Source organism: Hypanus sabinus, chromosome X1, assembly GCF_030144855.1.
Source record: "Hypanus sabinus isolate sHypSab1 chromosome X1, sHypSab1.hap1, whole genome shotgun sequence".
In the NCBI taxonomy this organism is placed as follows: domain Eukaryota; kingdom Metazoa; phylum Chordata; class Chondrichthyes; order Myliobatiformes; family Dasyatidae; genus Hypanus; species Hypanus sabinus.
In genome coordinates, this window is record NC_082738.1 from 15746785 (window position 1) to 15768488 (window position 21704).

Consider the following 21704-nt stretch of genomic DNA (forward strand, 5'->3'; position numbering starts at 1 on the left):
GACATATCCTGCAGAGTAGCTAAAGCCAGTTTATGACTGGCTTTATGATTGTTGAAAGTTTGTCTCAAATATATGGTTCTTTCTGCTTGTGCACTGTACCACATGTAACTTGCCTGTCTGCAGTCCAGTGGTTGAGTGCAACATGAGTTTCATAGTGCACAGTAGATGCTTCAAAGATCATATTTGGTGCTGAATATTCAGAATACCTATTCACCCTGAAGGACTGTTGTAAATTGGTCTGATTGGTATTCGGATTCCTTTTATCCATATATCTGTAACTCTTCCTGCTCTGTCGTGTACTTGAGGTTTTTAATCAACATGGCCCTCTCAAATGATCATTTAGTGGCTTTTGTGAATTAATGGTTTAATATTATACATTTGAAGTTGTTAAGTTACTTTTCAAGTGTTTATTTCTAGGTTTAAAAATGAAATCCTCACTTCCAACTTCTAGTTTTTTTCCATATTTCACATCAGTGATATTTCATCTAAATGACATTGTCGTCTTGTGTGATTATGCATTAGGTTTAGGCAAAGCAATTGAGTACTGTGCCATAACAGCGGAGTCTGATTTTGCTCTCAGCAGCTGTCAACATGCAATTTTTATTTTATCCCTGTGTGAATTACTGAATAGAATTAAGTGACTATTGTATTTCCCCTTTTACTTGCGACAGGGGCCATTTGGACTCCCACTGTCACAATAACAATTTTTAACAAACCAATGAGATCGCATCTCCTTAGGAATTTAGTCTAGAGAGGATTGAACTTCAAGCAGCATTAAACAATAGTTGTGACATTCAAGTAGCAAATCAGTTTATAATCTGTATAAATTGTAGAAAACATTTGAGGACTAAATTAATGGGCCAAGCTGGTTTTTTCTGTGATGTACTATCTTTAGTCTAAATTTGTTGCATTACTATTATATTATTGAGGTCTTTTTCAAAATTGCTGTTGGTTAAGCTCAATTCAATGAAAAGCCTTTAATCATAAATATGTATCATATGCATCTTTTGAATGAGTAGTTGGTGTAAATATTTTGGAGTCTGTGTCATGTAGAGCTTTAGAATAGAGTCTTTGAATGTTTTCCACAGAGAAGAGAAACGTTGGATTAGTTGGGGTTATTGTAATGTGGCAATTGAATTGATGTAGAGTTAGAGGGCGGGTTTGAGGGGATGTATGATGTGCTTTTTTTTTCTCTGGATACATGCAATAATTATGCTTCACACATTTGTACAACAATTTATTACTTTGTTCCTACTGTACATTACAGTGTACCTTGGTTCTTCCATGAAAAAGTTGTTGAAACATTTTATATTGTGGGGAAGTGCCTGAGCAATACAAAGCCCCTCTCCAATGTAATGCTTCATTACAAGAGGATTTACCTAACTATTCCATGGCATGGTCAATCACATCTTTTCAGATTGGGATATTAATAATAAAGAAGTCATTTGGCAGCTTGAAGTTAGATGTGTAACCTACAATTCATATTACAGTACTGAATTAGCTTATAATCCTCACCAGATAGAGTTATGAACTATGAAGATTAATTTCCAGTGCTGTTCTGAAGCTGTTGGTCGACATCCCACTTTGTTGGAAGCCTACTTCAGTAGTTGAACCTGCTTGAACCTGGTCTGATCTGGCTGACTCTTGTCATTTGAAATCCAGAACTTCAGGTGTCCTTCTTGTCATTTGTGCAGATTCCAGTGGTGTAGCCTAATCTTTAGTCCTATTGATGCCAAAATTTATGGTGATATTTTTTAAGTGCATTAGGTATAATTGTTTCATGGAAAATAATATGCAAAGGTGGCTTGGTGTGTGTGCAGGGTTATCCTGCTTTTTGGTAATTTTGGGCTGCAATTACACCATACTGTTATTTTTGTAGAAAACAAAAGTTTCCTTGATGATTATTGAAAGTTAATTTACTGTATATATATTTTTTTAAAGAGGGTGTGATATTGAGAGCTAAGGAAGGTGATGCTGGCCACTGAAGGTCAGTTGCAGGAATTCCATGTGATTGTTATAGAAATTGGGGCTGACATTGTGGATTGGTAGTCTTAAAGGCTGTTTCCTGTGTTTTTTCTCATGTAGTTAGTGGGATATGGGTGCATTGCAAATGATGGTGTTAAATCAGGAAAGGAATGTAGCATGTGGAAGGGCACTGGAGGAAGTTGTGGGGACTGAAAATACAAAGCAGGGTTTGCTAGAAATGGGAGAGATGTGGTAGGATATGGCAGTTCTGAGGTTGTCCACTGTTGTATGGGCAAAGGATTTTAGGATGTGGATTAATGGAGATGTAGATTTTTGTGCTTGGGATATGGAAACTCTGAGATGGCTGTGCCAGGGTATGTGAATGTCAAAAGTGTAGAATGGATAGTTTGTTTAGCCAGCAAAAATTGGACAGGAATACATTGTGGCAGATGAATGGATGAATGATGGGAGAACGTATTCATTCTTGGAACTGTGGTAAGACCAGGGCTGAGTAGATGAAACCCTGGTTAGAGTAAAAGGGGGTTAAGTTTCTTAAAAAGTAAATTCAAAGTTCTAATTAAATTTATTATCGAAGTACATATATGTCACCATATACAATTCTGAGATTCATGTTCTTGCAAGCATACTCAATAGGTCCATAATAGGATTATAACCATAATGGAATCAATGGAAGACTGTACCAAAGAAATAAACTGTGCAAATACAAAAGAAATAATAAATAAATAAGTAAACAAACAAACAATATCAAGAACATGAGATGATGAGTCCTTGAAAATGAGCCCATAGGTTATGGGAACAGTTCAGTGATGATGCAAGTGAAGTTATCCCCCCTGGTTTAAGAGCCTGATGGTTGAGGGGTAATAACTGTTCCTAAACCTGGTGGTGTGAGCCCTGAAGCTCCTGTGCCACCTTCTTGATGGCAGCAGTGAGAAGAGAGCATGTCCTGGGTGGCAGGGTCCGGATGATGAATGCTGCTTTTGTCTGACAGTGCTTCATGTAGAAGTGCTCAATGGTGCAGGGGGCTTTACCCATGATGGACTGGGCTGTATCCACTACTTTTTGTAGAATTTTCTGTTAAAAGGAATTAGTGTTTCCATACTGAGCTGTGATGCAGCCGGTCAGTATACTCTCCACTATACCTCTGTAGAAGTTCGTCAAAGTCTTTGCAAAACGTTAAGGAAGTAGAAGGCACTTCCATGCCTTCATAATTCCACTTGAGTGCTGGGCCCAGGACAGGTCCTCTGAAATAATAACACCAAGGAATTTAAAGTTGCTGACTCTCTAGCTCTGATCCTCTGAGGACTGGCTTATAGGCTTCTGGTTTCCTCCTCCTGAAGTCAATAATCAGCTCCTTGGTCTTGCTGATAGTGAGTGAGAGGTTGTTGGTGTGGCATCACCCAGCCAGATTTTCAGTCTCCCTCCTGTATGCTAAACCCTAAACATGATCCCTGAACATGTTACACACAATGATGATGAGAAGGTTGTGTTTCTAGTCATACTAATTTTGCCTGGATTTACTGTATATTCACTTTATTGCATAAATATGAAATTACACTTTCTCTCACTGAGATGAGCATAATTGAAACTGTTTACAAATCTAACCTGAAACCTAGCCAGGAAAAGAAAGTATGAACTTCAGAGAGTATAATTTCAAAACAAGATGGTGTATAATTTTGAATTTTTGATCTGATTTTTCCAAAAAGTGCATAAATTAACATTAAAAACATTTCCCAAAATGAGAAATTTGAATGCATGCCATGTTGAATGGGAGCATTTGGAAAGGTTTGATGTATCATGCATGCAGAATGTGACAAATGTTAGAGGTAAATTAGCAGAAAGATAAGCAACATGCATATTAATGTACATTTCAAATAATCTCAGCATCAAAGTACTCAAAATAAAAGGTTGGTTGAGGTTAAATTTTAAACTTATCTGAGTTTGAAACCCTGCATAAGAATTTGTGCTGCATTAAAACAGAGGAGCCCATTTATGGCCCACAAAAATAAACTTGTGCAGCCAATATTATACTGCTTCTCGCTGATTCCCAAATTCCCAATGGAGATAAAGTTATTATGGAAGATGTAAAAATGTGATTGAACCTGAACAGCAAGAACCATTAACAGTCATTGTGTTCATTCACATTCATGCTGATCTTGCCCCCAGCATATGCTTTTACTGTAAAGCTATGTGAATGATGTTAGATATTCTGCCTACTGACAGTGGCTAATATTGGGAAGGTTTGGAAAATTCACTGCTGACTTCTATGAATGTTGTTAAAAGACCATGCAACCACATCCCAAAACTTTGAGCTACTCGGAGTTTTGTATCCATTTACTTGCACTTTGTGATTGAAGCACCAGATGGAAACTACTGTTCTAAGATAATTTTCATGTTACATTGAGAACATTGAATTACATGGATGAGTTGCCTTCAATTGCATTTCTTTAGAAATGTATCAGATTTAGTCTACTTTTACTTTGTCAGATGTGACCAAACTATTAGCACTATAGCCATTAGGTCAAAAGTTCGTGGGTTAATTTCTTAAAACAGATTCTCATGCACAAAGTATCGGCTGAAACTCCAATGTAGTACTGAGAAAGTGCTGCATTGTCAGAGATGCTCTTTTGGATGAGATGTTAAATTAAGGTAATATCTGCTTTCTTGGGTTGATATAAAAAAATATTCTGCACTATTTTGAAGGATTGGGAGTTTTCTTCAGTGTCCTGGCAATTATTTATTCCTCTGCCACAACTAAAATATGGTCTTATAGTCATCTTTTTCTGATTTGCTGAATGCAGTCGCTGCAAGGCACTTTTGGGTGACACAAGTTTCTAAGAGGTACTTTATGAATGCAAGCCTGTTTTTTTTTTAAAGTAAGAATTGCCTCTCACAATTTTCAGTTTCACTTTCCATTTTGGTATGAGCTCCTGCTTTGACTGACCAGAAATGTTAATGTCAGTTTGCTCAAAAAAGGTGAAAACAAAGCTCGCATTAGAATCCGTGAATGGGAAAGAGTTAACCAGTCTAATAGGTTCAATGAGAACTACACTTAATATTATTGAACACATTAAATTTGTACAGAACAGGTTTTGATACCATACCCAATGAGCCCACTTTAATTATAATCAGTCTCTTCCAAAATTGGCCCCCCACTCCAAGATTATCCTGGTTAGTGTCTGGCTTTTTCCTGCATCACTAAACATGCATAAAATTTCTGCCCCATGGCCAACCTATACTCAATCTTACATTCTCGTTTGGCTTCTTTATATGACCTTCCAAACTTAGTCAACCGGTGGGGTAGTGGCATGTGTGCCGGACTTTTGAGGTGAGTGGTCTCAAGCTTGAACCTGGCCAGCTCCTTGCACCCTTTGCATCTGTGCTGGGTTGAGCATTGAGCTAGCAACTTGGCCTCCTAAAAATCAGACAAAATGCTAAAGAAATGGCAAGGTGCTCAATGTGCCACAAGGCGCAGAAATAAACATCAATCAGTCAAATCTCCAAACCCAACAAGTACATAAGACCGTGACTCCTTAAGCCTTAACCACTAAGCTGCAAGCCACTCAACTTCTAGCTCCATGCCAAGCGCTCAAAATTGATCCCCCTCTTTTAGTGTATTTTCTTCCTGCTCAGCTGCCATTATCATTATTATTATCCCTCTGTAAAACCTATCCTTCCCTAATTTGTTCCATCTCCAACCACTCTGTCCACTTACATAGCCTAAAAGTAAACAAAAATGTTGGAAATACTCGGCAGGCCAGACAGTATTTGTGTTTTTTTTTATTTAATAAAAAAGGAAATTTGGGGTGGTGAACTCTTCAACTCTTCTATTAATTTTTCTAGATTTCCATTCCTAGTTTTTTCATTGAATGGGATGTAACTTCCCAGACCCTCCTTGGTCTTTCTCACATTACCAAGTTTGGACTGTGCTTGGACTCTGCCATTGTCTTAAGCTCTGAAGGGGCCATAATCAAAATCCCAGATTACTCTAAGGGAATGTCACCATGTCTTTCTTAATCTCTGTCTAAACATAAAAATATATGATGCTCTACTAAATTTGTAAGGTATATTCTGACCTTTTTTTTGCTGATTGTTAGTATCTTAACATGTTAAATCCACAATTGCCTCCAGTTTTGGTTTCCTTTTACCTTTTCCTATTTTACCCTATGGTTGTATGATTCATTTATTTCCACACCTCAGAACCTTGCATATTTTGAATCCTTTAATAAATATGCCCATTGATTAAAGTTTGTTAATGTACAGAATGTAACTTTATAATTTAAATTACAAACATATGAATTGGAAGCAGTAGGCCATTTGGCCCCTCAAGCCACTTATGCCATTTGATAGGATCATGGTTAATCTGATTGAATTAACTTAGTGCTACTCCACACAGTTTTTTTATATGTAGCATTATGTTTCTGTTAAATATCAGTTACACTTGCCTGTGAAACATGAAAATATCAATGTTGTTCCAAGTTCAAAATATTCAAATTAACTTTACTATCAAGGTACATATGCAACCCTGAGATTTATTTTCTTGTGGACAATCACAATGAATACAAGAAACACAATAGAATCAATGAAAGACTACACCCAACAGGACGAGAAAACGACCAATGTGCAAATACAAAAAGAAAGCGGGGGGGGGGGGGGGGGGAAGCAATATATACCGAGAACATGAGATGAAGAGTCCTTGAAAGTGAGTCTATAGGTTGCGGAAACAGTTCAGTGATGGGGCAAGTGAAGTTATCAACTCTGGTTCAAGAGCCTGATGGTTGAGGGGTAATAACTGTTGCTGACCCTGGTGGCGTGGGACCTGAGGTCCCTGTGCCTCCCTCCTGATGGCAGCAGCAAGAAGACAGCATGGCCTGGATGGGGGGGGGAGGTCCTTGATGATGGATGCTGCTTTCCTCCGACACCGTTCACTGTGGATGTGCTCAGTGGTGGGGAGGGCTTTACCCATGATGGACCGAGCTATATCCATTACATTTTGGAGGTTTTCCCGTGCAAGGGCATTGGTGTTTCTTTACCAAGCTGTGATGCAACCAGTCAGTTATATTATCCACTTCACATCTATAGAAGTTGTCAAAGCTTTAAATGTCATGCCGAATCTTTGCAATCATCTAAAAAAAAGTAGAGGCACTGCTGTGCTTTCTTCATAATGACCCTTACATTGCCAGATCCCAGACAGATCCTCTATATGACACTGAGGAATTTAAAGTTGCTGACTCTTTCCACCTCTGATCCGCTGATGAGCACTGGCTCATGGATCTCTGGTTTCCTCCCTCTGGTCAATAATCAGCTTCTTAGTCTTGTTGACATTGAGTGAGAGGTTGTTGTTGTGGTACCACTTTTCCATCTCCCTCCCTTACGCTGATTCATCACGACCTTTGATTCGGCCAGCAACAGTGGTGTCATCAACAAACTTAAATATGGCATTGGAGCTGTGTTTAGCCACACAGACATAAGTATAAAGCGAGTAGAGCAGGGGGCTAAGCACACAGCCTTGTGGTACACCTGTGCTGATGGAGGTTGTGAAGGAGATGTTGATGCCAATTTGAACTGATTGGGGTCTGGAAGTGAGGAAATTGAGGATCCAGTTGCACAAGGAGGTATTGAGGCCAAGGTGCTGAAACTCATTGATTAGTTTTGATAGTATTGAATGTTGAGCTGTAGTCAATGAAAAGCATCTTGACGTATGCATCTTCACTGTCCAGATGTTCTTGGGCTGAATGAAGAGTTAATGAAATGGCATCTGCTGTTGACCTGTTGCTCCAGTAGACAAATTGGAGAGGATCCAAGTTGTTTCTCAGGCAGGAATTGATATGTTTAATCACCAGCCTCTCAAAGCACTTCATCACAGTGGATGTCATTGAGGCAGGTTACCATGTTTTTCTTAGGCACCAGTGTAATTGAAGCCTGTTTGAAGCAGGTGGGTATCTCAGATTGCTGAAGTGAGAGGTTAAAGATCTCAGTTGACACTCCAGCCAGTTGATCAGCACAGGTCTTTAGTACTCGGTCAGGTATCCTGTTTGGGCCAGATGCTTTCTGTGGGTTCACCTTCATGAAGGATGCTTTCACATCATCCTCGAGGCTGTAGTTGTGAATAAAAAGCTAATGCCTTTTATTCTTATATACATTTCTGAATCTTGTGGTGATTTGAAATGAAATATAGGTCATTTGAAACTGAAACTGACTATGCTAGAAATCTTGGATGTGGGGGGAGTGGGAGTAAATGCATAGTAGAGAAGACTTTCAGTTTGGAATTTCCAGCATTTCCTGTTTTGATTTCATACATAACGTCCAATTCAATGTAGCCATCATATTGAAAACGGATTTTTGAATGACTTAATTCTCATCTGATTAATTTTCTTCTTTCTAGTCTCCTCTCCTACCGTCGGCAAACCTTATAAATGTAACTACTGTGGGCGGAGTTACAAGCAGCAGAGTTCGCTAGAGGAGCACAAAGAGCGTTGCCACAACTACCTGCAGAGTCTGAATGCTGAGCCCCCACAGCCATCCACTCAGCAAGGTCTGTAACCAGCATTGTCACAGTTAGCATGAGGCAGCAAAGAATGTACCTAGCAAAGTCAATTAATCAAAGATATTGAAGCTATTAACTAAAAGCCATAATATATTAATGTTGTCAGCAAGAGCTATACTTTTTAGAACTGCCCAATAGCTTAGATACATTGCAGTGGATTAATGTTTGAAAATGTGTTTTATCATTTGGGTATCTTTCACATATCGCAGGAACTTGTTCAATCTTGATTTTGGTTTGATATAATGGTATTGGGAAAGAGGTCTTTATTTTGGCATCATTAAGACCACCTTTTTGGTAACAAAAATTGACCCCCTTGCTGTACAAAACTGAATAAAGGCCCAGTGACTGCCTGATATGGACCAAATAATGTCCAGTCATTGATCTCTCATTGCACATTTGTATAAGAGTTTACAGGTAACTTAATTAGAGTACACCTGCAAACGAGTGAATTGGAAATAGTGTAGTCAGTGTCTGAAATATAGCCTAGTCACTGAGCTATGACACACAAATTTAACAGGAACATAGTTCAATGACTCCAATTTGGTAACACGAGGATATGTTATAATATATATGGAAAGAATATCCAGGTAAAATTTAATTTTACTGAGTTTATACTGAAAAAATGGTGTAAATATATAAATCTTCATTAAGTATGGAATCTGAATGCTTCGCATTGTCTCAGAAACTGTGCTTGATCCCTAAACATATTTCATTATATGTAGTGATCTATGTGTAGTGCACAAACTCAAATTTTTATATTAACATGTTTTGGCAGGTTGATAAAAATTGAAAATGTGTCTGATTTTCAAAGCACTTATTACACTACTCTGTTTAGGCTTCATATTTTAATGAAATCTGTAAAGGGGAAACCTGCTGAGAAATTGACCAACAAAGCATTTCTATAATGGCCCTAGTGGCTGTAAGGTTTCTAAGGATTACAGGGGTATTAAGTCAGCAATCTCTTATTTTGCCATTTTACTGGGTCTCTGATTACTTATTCAGCTTTAAGCTTGTGTACCTTCTCATATCACAACTCATCATAATCAACCTTTTTCAACAGCTTAGAGGGCAGTTCCCCAGTTACATAAAGTTCTGGTACTAATTATCCAACCCTACTCTTGCCATTTGAAATCTGTACCAGCTATTTTCATGGATTGTGCATTTAGATAATTTCCATACTCATTTCTGGTCAGAATCCAAAATAAAGTTTCTCTGAACTTCATGAAAACTCACAGCTAATATTGAGTTTTTGCACCTATTACTTGTGGCCAATTGGTCAAATGACCTTTACACTACTTTTTGGATCTTGCAAAGCAGATCAGTTCCTCAAGAATCCTACTTGTTTGCCTTAAATAACACATTCATCCTGGTTTTGGATCAATCACTGTGAATGTTCAGTTTTGCATCAGATCCGGTTATCAGTAGTTTCGTTGGTATTGCTCACTTACCTATACAGAATCTGTTGTCCTTTCTAGTCCTCTCAGATTCTTTATGGGGCACCTATGAACTGCTTTTGTACCCTGATATTCATATTTGATCAACTGGTTAATCCAGCCAGTCCAGCAAGCAATTTATCTTTTAGTAGCTGCTAACTAGATGATTAGTACAATCTAGATTCTTGCAAATGCTAATCTAGTTAAATTACATCCTTCAAAGCAGGAATATTTGTTCTCTTACTTGCCTTGTGCCTCAAGCTTGCCTCTATATTTCAAGATGTCTGGTTAACTCATCACACTTGGAGATGGCAAATAAATATTGGGCTATTAGGGTCATCCATTTTCTTAAAAACAAAGGTTTACAAGAAATTTTCTTACTCAAATCTGTCAGAACATGTGTGATACAAACCATTCCACCTCTGGAAAAAATATTGAGCTCATAGACTGCCATTGAAACTTTCCAAACTGATTGTTTAAAGCTGCTTCTTGTAAACCATGTTACTTGGTCTTCATTAGTTTTTCTTGGCAGATTGCTCCTTTACAAGACAATAAAATATGGGCAGTGTCTTCAGGTTTTTCTTAATTGTTTTGGCAGCAGAATATGTAGCTTTGAAGAGAGGGTCTTTTTAAGTGCTCTCCTGTTTGACTCCTGTATTGTGTGAGAGCCTATTTGAATATTGAAGTTATTAACTAGTAAGTTCATCTTTCTTTGGCTTGCATTCATCACCATTCCCTTTCCCAAATATCCAACCGTATTTTGTTATATGGTTGGATATTTGTAAGGGAACCATTTTTAGGTTTCTGTAGATCAAAAAAAAAAGAATTATTGCCAAATTCCTGGACCCTTATATAGTGTGAGAACAGGATATCACATGAGCCAAGCTCTCAATGATGTGATTTTTAGGACTAATCCAGATTGGGCAAACCCACATGGCCTGTGAGGGATGTATTTATGAGAAGAATTTTGAAGACTGTACAAGGTGGGTCATTTTTCTTTGCCTGTGACTCCCTCGTGAGGCTTTCCTGATTTCAGCAATATTGGAGGAGTCTCTAATAGGAGAGGGCATGGGAATAGAAAAATTGCTGTCACCCTTGGTTATTTGCACATTGTACTCAAAAGTACCTTAACTTGCCCATTCACCCTCTTAGCTAGGGAGTAGGATATGACTGGTGCAAGGAAGAAAACAGATAATAAATGCCCATGCGACAGAATAGTTAATTGTTTTGATGAACTGTAAAAGGTTGGTATCGGTTTATTATTGTCACATGTACAGAGATACAGTGAACAACTTTTACTTACATGACATCCAGCCAGATCATGTACATTGAGGTAGTAAAAAGAAAAACAGATTGTGGAACATACTGTTGCGTTATAGAGAGTACAGTGCAGGTAGAATGACACCATGTGCAAATTGAGAAATAATTGTAGTATTATCTGGAGGTGTGTTAATGAACTTAACAAGTAATAGTGAGGCCCTGTGTTCAGATTCCAGCATAGTGAGAGTTAATTAATAAATTTATGTGACATCAAAATTAATTACTGTTTCCAATAAATTTATGTTCTGGATATAATATCTGAGTGTTAACAGTTTATAAAGTGACTCAATAGTGCTATTAATATTTTGAATATCTGCAGCGGTGTTCAGGAACCTTCTCGATAGAATATTAGTGAGTAGTAGAATTTCACTAAAATTACTGGGGCTGTCAACTGGAGTGGTTCAAACTGATTTTTTTCCTGAAAACTTGGTATTCACTGAATGACTGTCAGAATACTGATAATTTATAGTTTCATGTAAAAAATTAAGATTTGAAGTTATTGTATTCTCAAATTGGTTTCTATGTACCACTTGGAAATTGAGTAGATCACTGTTAATTCACTGATTTTCACAGAATTAATTAATACTTGTTTACTGTTTGCCCACTCTAAAACTGGCTTTTTAAAGGTACGTAGTTTACTGTACTTCATTCCAGATTGTGTTTATGTGCATAGGCACATGTCCCTGCCAACTGATTGGTACTTTTTGCAACTGACAATTAACCACAGTAGTGACCCCTATACCACATTGTTTTAATTTTCTTTGCAGCTTTAGACATTCATAAAACCAAAGTGAATAACTGTGTGGCTCCAGCTGATGCTGAAATATAATGCAATATATGCATATGATGCCATTGTTTAAAACCTTGAAGCTTCTTGCTGTGCAGTTCTGTTTAAGCAGTTAACTGCTAAAATTCTAGTGTTTAAAAAATTAGACAGGAAATCATTGTTCTTGCTTCTGACTGCTATTCAGTGCTCAACTGAAATTATGGCAAATTCTATCATGAACCCAATTATCATTCAGTCTTGGCTTATCTTTGAAGAGTAGACACTTGGTTGAGGTACCAGAGGGTTGCCCTTGTCAACATACTTTTTAAAAAAATTACTTTGAGAGAACAAGTTCTCTAAAATTTGCAAAGGATGCCTGCCTGATATGTCAAGCATGAGACTGTGACTTCAGGGTAGATTGGAGAGATAATCAAAACAAAATTGAGGCCAACCCAACATTTGCATCCAACTGGAGAGCACATCTGAATATTAAATTGTACAGAAAATATCCGATTTGAATGGGTCCGTTGTTTGGCTTGAAGTTGTCTTATGTTATAACCACCTTGAAGCCTTTGGATCAAATTTCACATTACTGTTTTTTTATGTTTTACTGGTTTTCTTTGTGCACTGAGTGGTACTAAGTTAACAAATGAATACTGAAGGTGAGAGTGGAATGATTTAAAAAACATTGGAGGGGCAAGTTTTTCACACAGGGTGGTGGATATATGAAATGAGCTGTCAAAGGATATGGTAGAGGATTAAAATGTTTAAAATACATTTGCACAGGTACATGAAGAGGAAAGGTTCAGAGGAATATAGGTCAAACGTAGGTATTTGCATCAGTGTTGACGTGTTGGGCCAAAAGACCTGTTTGTGTGCTCTATAACTGATTAACTATATGAATCTAACAGAAGTAAAAAAAAACCAACTTGTTACTACCCAAACAACCCCCTCCCCCCACCACTTCTGCCAGTTTCTTTGGTTGGCTTCTTCCATGGGTGCTGCCCATCATCCACCATCATCCCATGCATTGGCAGTTGCCAGTTCCTTGTGTGAAGTACAGCATACAGCAGGATTTGAAGTTAGGAACAGGAACCCTAGCTTCATCTTTCTTCTCCCTTCTTCCTTCCCTCTTCTCTCCAAAGTTGTGACAACTCCTGCTCTTAGTCCAAACCAGTCTAGGATTTGTTTCCGTTTAGTGTGTCCTAACAATTGTAAGCCAACCTGGATAGAGTTACAGAAGTAAACTGTGCAGTAAATTCAAAATTATAATGATCAATACAAATTTGTAGTACTTATCTTATTTGTAGCCTTTTTAAGAAACTGTAAAGACCTTGGAGAAGTCACTGGGTAAAGAACTATTTAAGATGCTACCAACAAGGATTGGCTTTTCTAATCTTTTAATGGTCTTCCTTTATTGTCAGAACCTTTATCAATTTAATGTCTGTACTGGAGAGTATAAGATATGTTTTTAAACATTTAGTGCAAACAAAAGTTTGCCCTCATTTGTTCAAACCATAGTTTCTGTTCTTGAGAAGATTCAAATGAACTTAGTTCTCATCAAGGTAAAGGATGTTCAAGCTGGGGAGTGAAGAACTTTCCATTTTTCACCCAGAATTGGCCTCAAACACATCTAAGCAAGTCTCTTTTGCTCCTTGACACTTAAGGTGACTTGTGAGAATATTTCCACTTTCTATATCAGCACTCATGATGGCCTTTATGTGCTGAATTAGGACAATTTTGTGCTGTGGGCCCATAGCTTATTTGAAGGTAGGCTGAAGTGGTCCAAACTCATTTCACAAAGGACCTAGTTAAGGCCTGGCGCTGCTGAATTGAATAAATGAATGACCTGTAACTGCCATTTGGAGTGAATGTTGTCAGTGCTCTCAATGTGGGTTCATGTTGCATATTGCACTGTTCTAGAATAAGCTAAAATGAATTCTGCTTGTATGACACCATTGGACAATTACAGTTAGGAGCTGGCAGAACTATGGAATTGATGACAGTTCTTTGGCCTCCTTAATTATGGCGCAAATGCGCAAAATGCCTTGTAAAATATAATGGAGCTCTCATTATTCTTGTTGCCAAAGTGGAAATCCTTAACAGGAATTTAAACAGTTGTGCAGTATAAAATGCTCGCTAAAGCTGGTTCAAGGCAAGTTCCACTGTTATTCCCAATGCTGGCTATACAATGTGCATCAGTTGATCACCAGATTTTAGGGTGCTTTCTCTCATCAGCAGGGGAGGAGAACCGTGACATCGATGTGATGCCTGACCATATCCTTCAGCCAGCCCCTGACAGGCCTTCTTTTATAGATAGGCTTGCAAACAGCATTGCAAAAAGGAAAAGATCCACTCCACAGAAATTTGTTGGTAAGAGCTTATATTTTTTTTTAATGCCACAGAAGGACAGTGAATGGTTAGGGTTTGCACAAGTATTTTCAGGTGTCTTGAACCTTAAGAATGCTTGCTCATCAGCAACAAAATGTCTTTCTGTACTTGCATCTAAATTCAGAGGAAGTCAACCCTGTAGAAAGCAACCTAGATCCTGCAGTTTATTGTACTTTGATATTAAAATTAACGCCATTCAGTGCATTCTGCTTAATCGACTGTGGTCAGCTGGATGCATGCACTCTTGGTTTGGATTTTCAACAAAATTATGAAAGCTTTTTTAATGTCCTCCATCCAACCGAAAGGGTATTTTAATCATGCACTGTCCAAAATACGTTCTGTCTGTATTTAGAGTAGGATCTTCCGTGACTCTGTTAGTAAGGAAGGATTCTGTTTGTTTCTAAAGTTTTCTGTCGCTGACAAATAGAACTGTGAAATCTTCCTGGTTCCCTTTAGATTGTATTTATAGGTTTTACTTATTTTTTTGATTCTAGAGCTATTTCAAAGTTGAATTCCTGACAACTGTCTGATCTGAGTCTGGCTTATCCATATTTCTCTGATTACTATATGGACTAATTCACTTTATAAGATGATTTTGAAGTACTTTGCTTTTGTAGGTATTTTCATTATGTTGGTGAAACAAAACCCAAGAAAAAAATTTGGTAATTCTTGATCCTGAACTTCAGCAGAATCAATTTAATGGCAAGACCAACTGGTCTTAAGACCATAAGGTATAAGAGCAGAATTTAGTCATTTGGCCCATCTGAATGAATATTGGAAAATTACTCGATTGATTTTTAACTGTTACATTGCTGACTTCGTAAATGGGCAGTTTCAGTTGTTGAAAAGCAAAAAACTACATAGGCTTGCTTTTAAGTCAGAAATAAAATCATGAACTGCTACTCAGCAGTCAGTCAGCACCTGTGGAGGGAGAAAAGCAAAGTTAATGCTTCAGCTCAATGACCTTTCATCTCTCTATTGCTGCTGCCTGATCTGAGTATTTCTAGCATTTTTGGTTTCATTTGTTACCATCTGTGAAACCTGAGTTACTTCAGCCCATTTGGTCCATGTTCGCTTCTAGCAGGGTAATCCCATCTGTCCCAATCCCCTGTACCCTACAATTTATTTTCTTTCATTTGCCTATGAACTCCCTACTTACCTACACTAAGGGTTCACTTACAGTGGCTAAGGAGGTCTTTGGGATATGGAAGAAAACCCACACAGTTGTGGCAACAATGTGCAAATGCCATACAGACAGTGCTCTTGGTCAGAATTGAACCTGAGTTGCTGGAGCCAAGACAACAGTGACTTGCTGCACCACAGTACTGGCCAGAATGTGAAATGTTATTTAAGGCACATGGATCTGACAGAATTATTGGCTGGGAGCATGTTGATTGTAAACTAATTTTACCTTTTGACTTCCTGGCTGATTATTTTCTGTGTTTTCTGATTTTAAACCTTAATCCTTTCTTTTCAGGTGATAAACACATACGCCTCAACCTATCTGATGTTCACTTTGAGATGAACTCCAGTTTTGAGAAGGATGTAGAGATGATGGCTCCTCACCCCATGGACCAGAATTTGGGCAGTGCACTGTCCTATCTAGGAACAGAAGCAATGAGGCCTCCAAGGCTGCCAATAACCAGTTGTTTACCGGAGATCACACCTGTGATTAGTGCTGTCTACTCCCATGTACATCCCATTCACAGCCGAGCTGAGGCACAGGGAAGTCGAGAGGCAGCAGAAGGTCATGAAGATGTGCCAGAAAATCTGAATTCTAAAGCAAAAAATCAACTGGTAGAGCTCGGAGTATCTCCAAGCAATGGGTGTCATGATTCCACTGATACAGAAAGCAGCCATGAAGACAGGAATGCCCATGCTTTCACTAGTAACTATGTCACAAGGCAAAGCCCGGCCTATTCCAAAGAGGACCCAAAGGCACAGGAGCCTCCATCATCTGCCAAAGCAGCTCAAAGCTCAGCCAAAGAGGTCCTAAGAGTCTTAAATGAAGATGGAGAACAAGTTAAGGCTTATAATTGTAACCACTGCCGGGTTCTCTTTCTTGACCATGTAATGTTTACCATACACATGGGTTGCCATGGATTCAGAGACCCTTTTGAGTGCAACATCTGCGGCCACCACAGCCAAGATCGGTACGAATTCTCCTCACACATTGTCCGAGGAGAACATAAAGTGAGTTAGAGAGGGCCACATGGACTACACTTTTCTACTCCCCTTTCACTGACTTCAAATAAAGAAGGAGGTGTTCTTACTAGGGTTGGACAAGATAATTGTTTTCAGGGATTAATCTACAGAATAAGCGAGGGTTAAATTCGGCTCCAAATAAAACTAAGTGCTCTCCATCTGGAATTTTTTGTTGCATCTTTAACAAAAATATGTTTGTTTAAATTCTCTTTAATTGAATTTCAGGGGAGGAAAATATCCATATTTCTAGGGGCCCAATTCTACAGTTAATAATTCAGATTTTGGTACTTTTTTTCAAGCACTGATTTATTTGTGATGTATATAAAGGCAGTGTAGGTGGGTTTTATGTAATAGGGATGAATTCAAACCGAGGCTTCTCTATTCCTTTCAAAGCTCCCCAGTTAATGGGCTTCAACTCTATTTTAACCTTATAGATAATTAAGTATTCAACTGTTCATTAATCCTAAAGACCTTGTGTAACTTTAGAAGAGAATCATCCAGTGGAAACTACTGACCCTTTTTAGTGTCGTATGAATTCTTAACATAGATAAGTAGTAGTAATTTATCCAAATAATATGCATCAAAGGGAACTACCTATGTTTATTTATGCCTCTGTGGAATTTGTCTTTGAAGTTTGATATTTTATAAATGCCCAATTTTTAAAACATTGATGAGGTTAAGAGTTGAACTATCTCTCCATCTTGGCAATTTGACATTTTTTTAATGATGAAAGAGATGATGACTAATTGTTTTCTTAAAACCAGTTCAAAAACTGTGGATTAATCCCAGACCAACATGGCTTGGCTATCAGTTACACAATTAGGATGTCCGGCCAGATTCTGTAATAGCATCTTGGGGAGGGAGGGGTGCATACGGGCTCAGTGGTAATTTGTTGGCAAGAATGACCCTTGTAAAATAACAAATTTTATCTGCTTCAGTTTGAAGATGCCCAATAATGTAGTAGTGAACGTGCCTCCTTTGTCACTGTGGTTACAAGTTTATATCCTATCAGTGGTTCACATGTACTTGCCAACTGAAAATGTGGTCAGTTTGGCAAATCCTAGGTTGAACCAATGCACCATCTAATTCTATGTCAAATGACCAGCCTGTATGCTGAGCCACAGACTACCTTGACGATATTCAGGGTAACTAAGCCATGGGGCGCGAAAGTGGAATTTGAAGAACTATTGTGGTGAAATCAGACAATTTATGAAATTAGTGTCATAAGCAATCCAAACTACCTCGTTCTAGCTGTTGGATCTAATAACTACCATGACGCAACCTTGGCTGATGAGAGGCTTTGAATTGGTGGCTAATGGTGATAGCTTAGTAATACTTCCTTATTCCCCTACCCCTCACCAAGCTGTTTGATGATGTCACAGTGTCGCCAACCACTTAGAAAGTGTACACGAATTGAAATGCTCAGTCTTTCTGGGCACAATAGTTTCTGTTGTTCAGTACTTTCCGTGCTTGAAAGCACCAGTGCCCCATTTGCATAAAATATTGACTTTTAGCCTGACAGTACAGTTAAAGTGTATACTTTCTGAAGTTCAAACCTCCAAATTCAGTATTCCAATCCATTAACTACCACATGCATGTTGAGTTTATTTAGTTTTTGGTTGAAACACTGCAGTGCTGCTTGCTCTGTGGGCAGAGGTAGCCATCAGTGTTCATGCTCACCAACACTGGAGCAGCATTTGTACAAGAAGCTGTGATGAAGTCTGGGTGTTTATCTAGGAATGTGCAGTTTTTAAAACTTTAATCATATAATAAATATTTTACTTTGGACCAAATAAGGTTTACAGGTAGAGGGTTAATATATTTTAAGCAATTAATGTGTTCGTATCTATTAAAAGGAGTTTTCCAAATGTTGATGTTTAAATAGTGTCTGCATTCATATTTATAATTTTAAACTTCTGTAATGTAAAAGCTTCACACTCCTGTGGTTAGAAGTTCAAGTCCCAGGCTGGAGCATATTGGTCACATTAATGGTGAATGGTAACAAGTTCTTAGTCTACTGATTTGGGTATGATTTCTTGTGCGAGTTGAATATTTTGAGCTGATCCACTCCAGTGAGAGGCAAGAAAAATTTCCTTTGTTGAGGAGAGGAAAGGACTGCTGAGAACTGGGAGGAGACTTTGCATTCTGCTTGCCATAGCAAAGGATGTTGGTTGAATGCACACAGTCATTTTGGGATATCTAAGAATTTATTCAAAGTGATTTTATGGAGTTGATAGATTTTTGTAAAGAAGGAAACTCTGTGACATCATCAGTTTTCAAGACACCAGGGCAAATTCTAGATTACACCTTTTGAAGGGGACTTAATGGGTTGTAGATTTTTTTTGTGGCCAATCCTAGTGTTTTCAGGTTTTCAGTTATTTAGTTAATTTCTTTGAACTGACACTTCTAGGATTATTTTCTCAATTTGTTTATTTAAATTGTCTTTGCACATTTGTTTCCAATACACAAATATCTTGCACTCTCTTAGGGCAGCTTGTTGGCTTCCTATTTTTTCTACAGACCCATGGTCACAATTAATTTTCTTTTGCTTGTTCCAGCTATTTTCAATCACACTTTAAAGATTGAAGTGTTTAATCTGTGCAAAGTACATTTACTCACAGTCTACTTTGAGAAGCCCTGCTGCATTAGTTGAAATTTATACCCCGAAGTTCAAATACAGTCTGGGTTTCTGGTCTCTGAAAGAATGGGACAGGCTGCAAATTGGCAAAGGGGAGCTTAAGTCTTTGAATGAGGAAATGAATTCGTTGTTCTGTATCAGTTGAGTTAGATGCAAAGGGAGCAAACTTTAAATGTGGTCATTATTTTTTAAACCAACATTCTAATAAAATGAAATATAAGAAAGTTGCTTGTGGAAGTTAAGACAGCAGGAAATCTGAGCCAGTGTTAATGGATGATGGTTCAATGCAGGAGATGTTTGTGTTTGAGACTATAAGTTTGTCTCTTCCACGTGCTTCTTTGCACCTTTTTGTGCTTTTCTTGTCGCGTAATGGTACTATTGTATTCTTGCAAATTAAGAGTTGCGCTAAACCTGCAAGCCTACTGCAAAAGGCAATAATGATCAAGCAAGCATTTACAAAGGGTGGGGGGGGGGTACTTTTTGCCCTCATTGAATCAACATATTTGAATGCTTGGAATCTGGCTGCATTGTCAAGGCAATGTATCCGTGGTTGTAGTGGGCCATTTTGTTTGTGGTGTTGAGCAGATCTAAAGGAGGAAAGCGTGCACCAAACCAGCAGTCCAGTAAGTGTCTGAATCAGGTCATGTACATTTGGACTAGAGTGCACTTAGCATTTTTCCCTATTAATCAGGGTTTTTTTTAACCCAATATTAGTAATCCAGTTATGTGGCTCGCAGTAACTGCAATCTATGACATAAAAGAAACTTGTTTTCCGGTTTAACTCACAGTTTATCTATTTTTAATCGAAGCACTTTCAAAATCATAACTTGAAACAAATTGCCTTTGTGCCTTTAATTCTAGAGCATCATAATGTTTTGTATTTGTAATCTTTGTGTATTTTTCAAACCCATGTGGGACTATGGATCATAATCCTTGGATCTGGTTGGAGCATATGGCCCTACCTAGTCACACTCATATGACTATCCACACCAGAGATGAGCAGATGCAATCCTATTCTTCTTTAATTAAAGGGACTCGGTTGAATATGTTTTTATGAAAAAAAAATAGATTTCTGATTGTGAAACAGTGCCTTGCAGCTTCTACCTGCAGGGGTATCTAATTTTGTTTTTTTTAGTGTTGAAAGTGTTCAGAGTTGTGCAGCCCATTATGAATAAAGTGTTTCCCAAACCCATTGCATCAAAGCTGTGATAAATCTTAGCTTCAACGAAGATAATTTTTTCTGCATAAATTCTTTTTTGAGTTTTTAGTAACTGCTGTGAGTTTACAGCAGGTTTTGTTCCACTTTCTAAATCAAACTCCAGTGTCTTGTACATCTGAATACACACCAATGAATCTTGCCGTTCAAATTGCCACTATATTCCTACCCTCATAAAAGTGGGACAAAAAGGCTAACTTGGCTTTATGATCTTGGGAATACTTTGATCATTGAAGAAACTCTGGACAGTGAGCTTACTTGATGAGTACATAAGACTTGGTTCATGAGTGACTTGTATGTCAATCTGCACACAATAGAGAGGAATATACTGTATGCCCATGTGCCTGCAAGGGCTTTTTTCAGTTAATTTACAACAGCATGAATGTAAAGCCATTGTGACTTTGTGAAAAGTAGAAGAAATGATCAGTAATATGCAAAAAAAAGGATTTTTTTCTTCTCCACCCCCGCCCCCCCCCCCCCCCCCCCAATAGTAGTCTCTTGAAATTTAGCAAAAGTACTAACTCATTAACACAAGATTTGGGCATTATTTGGGCTGTTGGTTTGATGAAGCAATTTGATCTGCAATGTTAAAATCTTGAATGAGCTAAGATGTGCTACTGAATTTTGCACAAGCAGACTTTAATCTCTGTCCTTCCATATTTTAATTATTTATGTTCAAAATCAAGATACTTTTTGGTAAATGTGTCTTTTCGATTTTCACAACCAGCTTCCATATTTAGCACTTCTGTATGCCTGTGAGTCTTATTTTGATATTGAGAACTTCTGTATCACTACACATGAAAATTAGCAAATAAATAAAATAACCAATGTGCTCTCAAGTTGTGAAAAGGTACAGAGTGCATATTGAGAGGCATCTTTGGGGATTTTTATGGCTTCAAGAGATGTTCAGAAATACATTGATTTGAAATTATTTTTAGTGTTAAAGTGTCCAGCTTCGTGGCCATCCCATCTGAATTTGTGCATTAGAAATATTGAAAGCTTGCAATGTACGTACATTGTCTGTTCAGCCTGTCGATGTCAAATCAAGACTAAGAAGTGAGTTTGGTTCTTCCCACTTAGCAGTCAACTGCTTCATCCTTGTAGCTTCAATTTAAGGTATTTATAATTCGGGTAGTTATCTCTAGAGTGAAAAATATTAAAACTTCAAACTACCAGGGACTAGGTGTAGATCAACAGATTTATTT

The 21704-nt window shown here is 38.0% G+C and overlaps 2 protein-coding genes across 11 annotated transcripts in view; both read left to right on the forward strand.

Annotated features, from left to right (window-relative positions):
- Positions 1-20575, forward strand: part of ikzf4 (IKAROS family zinc finger 4) — a 165158-nt gene extending 144583 nt beyond the window's left edge. For 6 of the 10 annotated variants that reach the window (XM_059955923.1, XM_059955924.1, XM_059955927.1 and 3 more), the window contains 3 exons: positions 8369-8518; positions 14288-14422; positions 15918-20575. In XM_059955923.1, coding sequence (XP_059811906.1) covers positions 8369-8518; positions 14288-14422; positions 15918-16642 — 1010 coding nt within the window. In that variant the 3' untranslated portion in view covers positions 16643-20575. The remainder of the gene's footprint in view (positions 1-8368; positions 8519-14287; positions 14423-15917) is intronic. The other 4 variants (XM_059955919.1, XM_059955922.1, XM_059955925.1 and 1 more) reach the window with 2 other exon arrangements.
- The window catches only part of rps26 (ribosomal protein S26), a 34329-nt gene continuing 21095 nt past the window's right edge, over positions 8471-21704 (forward strand). Inside the window, exon 1 of the mRNA XM_059955928.1 lies at positions 8471-8518. Coding sequence (XP_059811911.1) covers positions 8486-8518 — 33 coding nt within the window. The 5' untranslated portion in view covers positions 8471-8485. The remainder of the gene's footprint in view (positions 8519-21704) is intronic.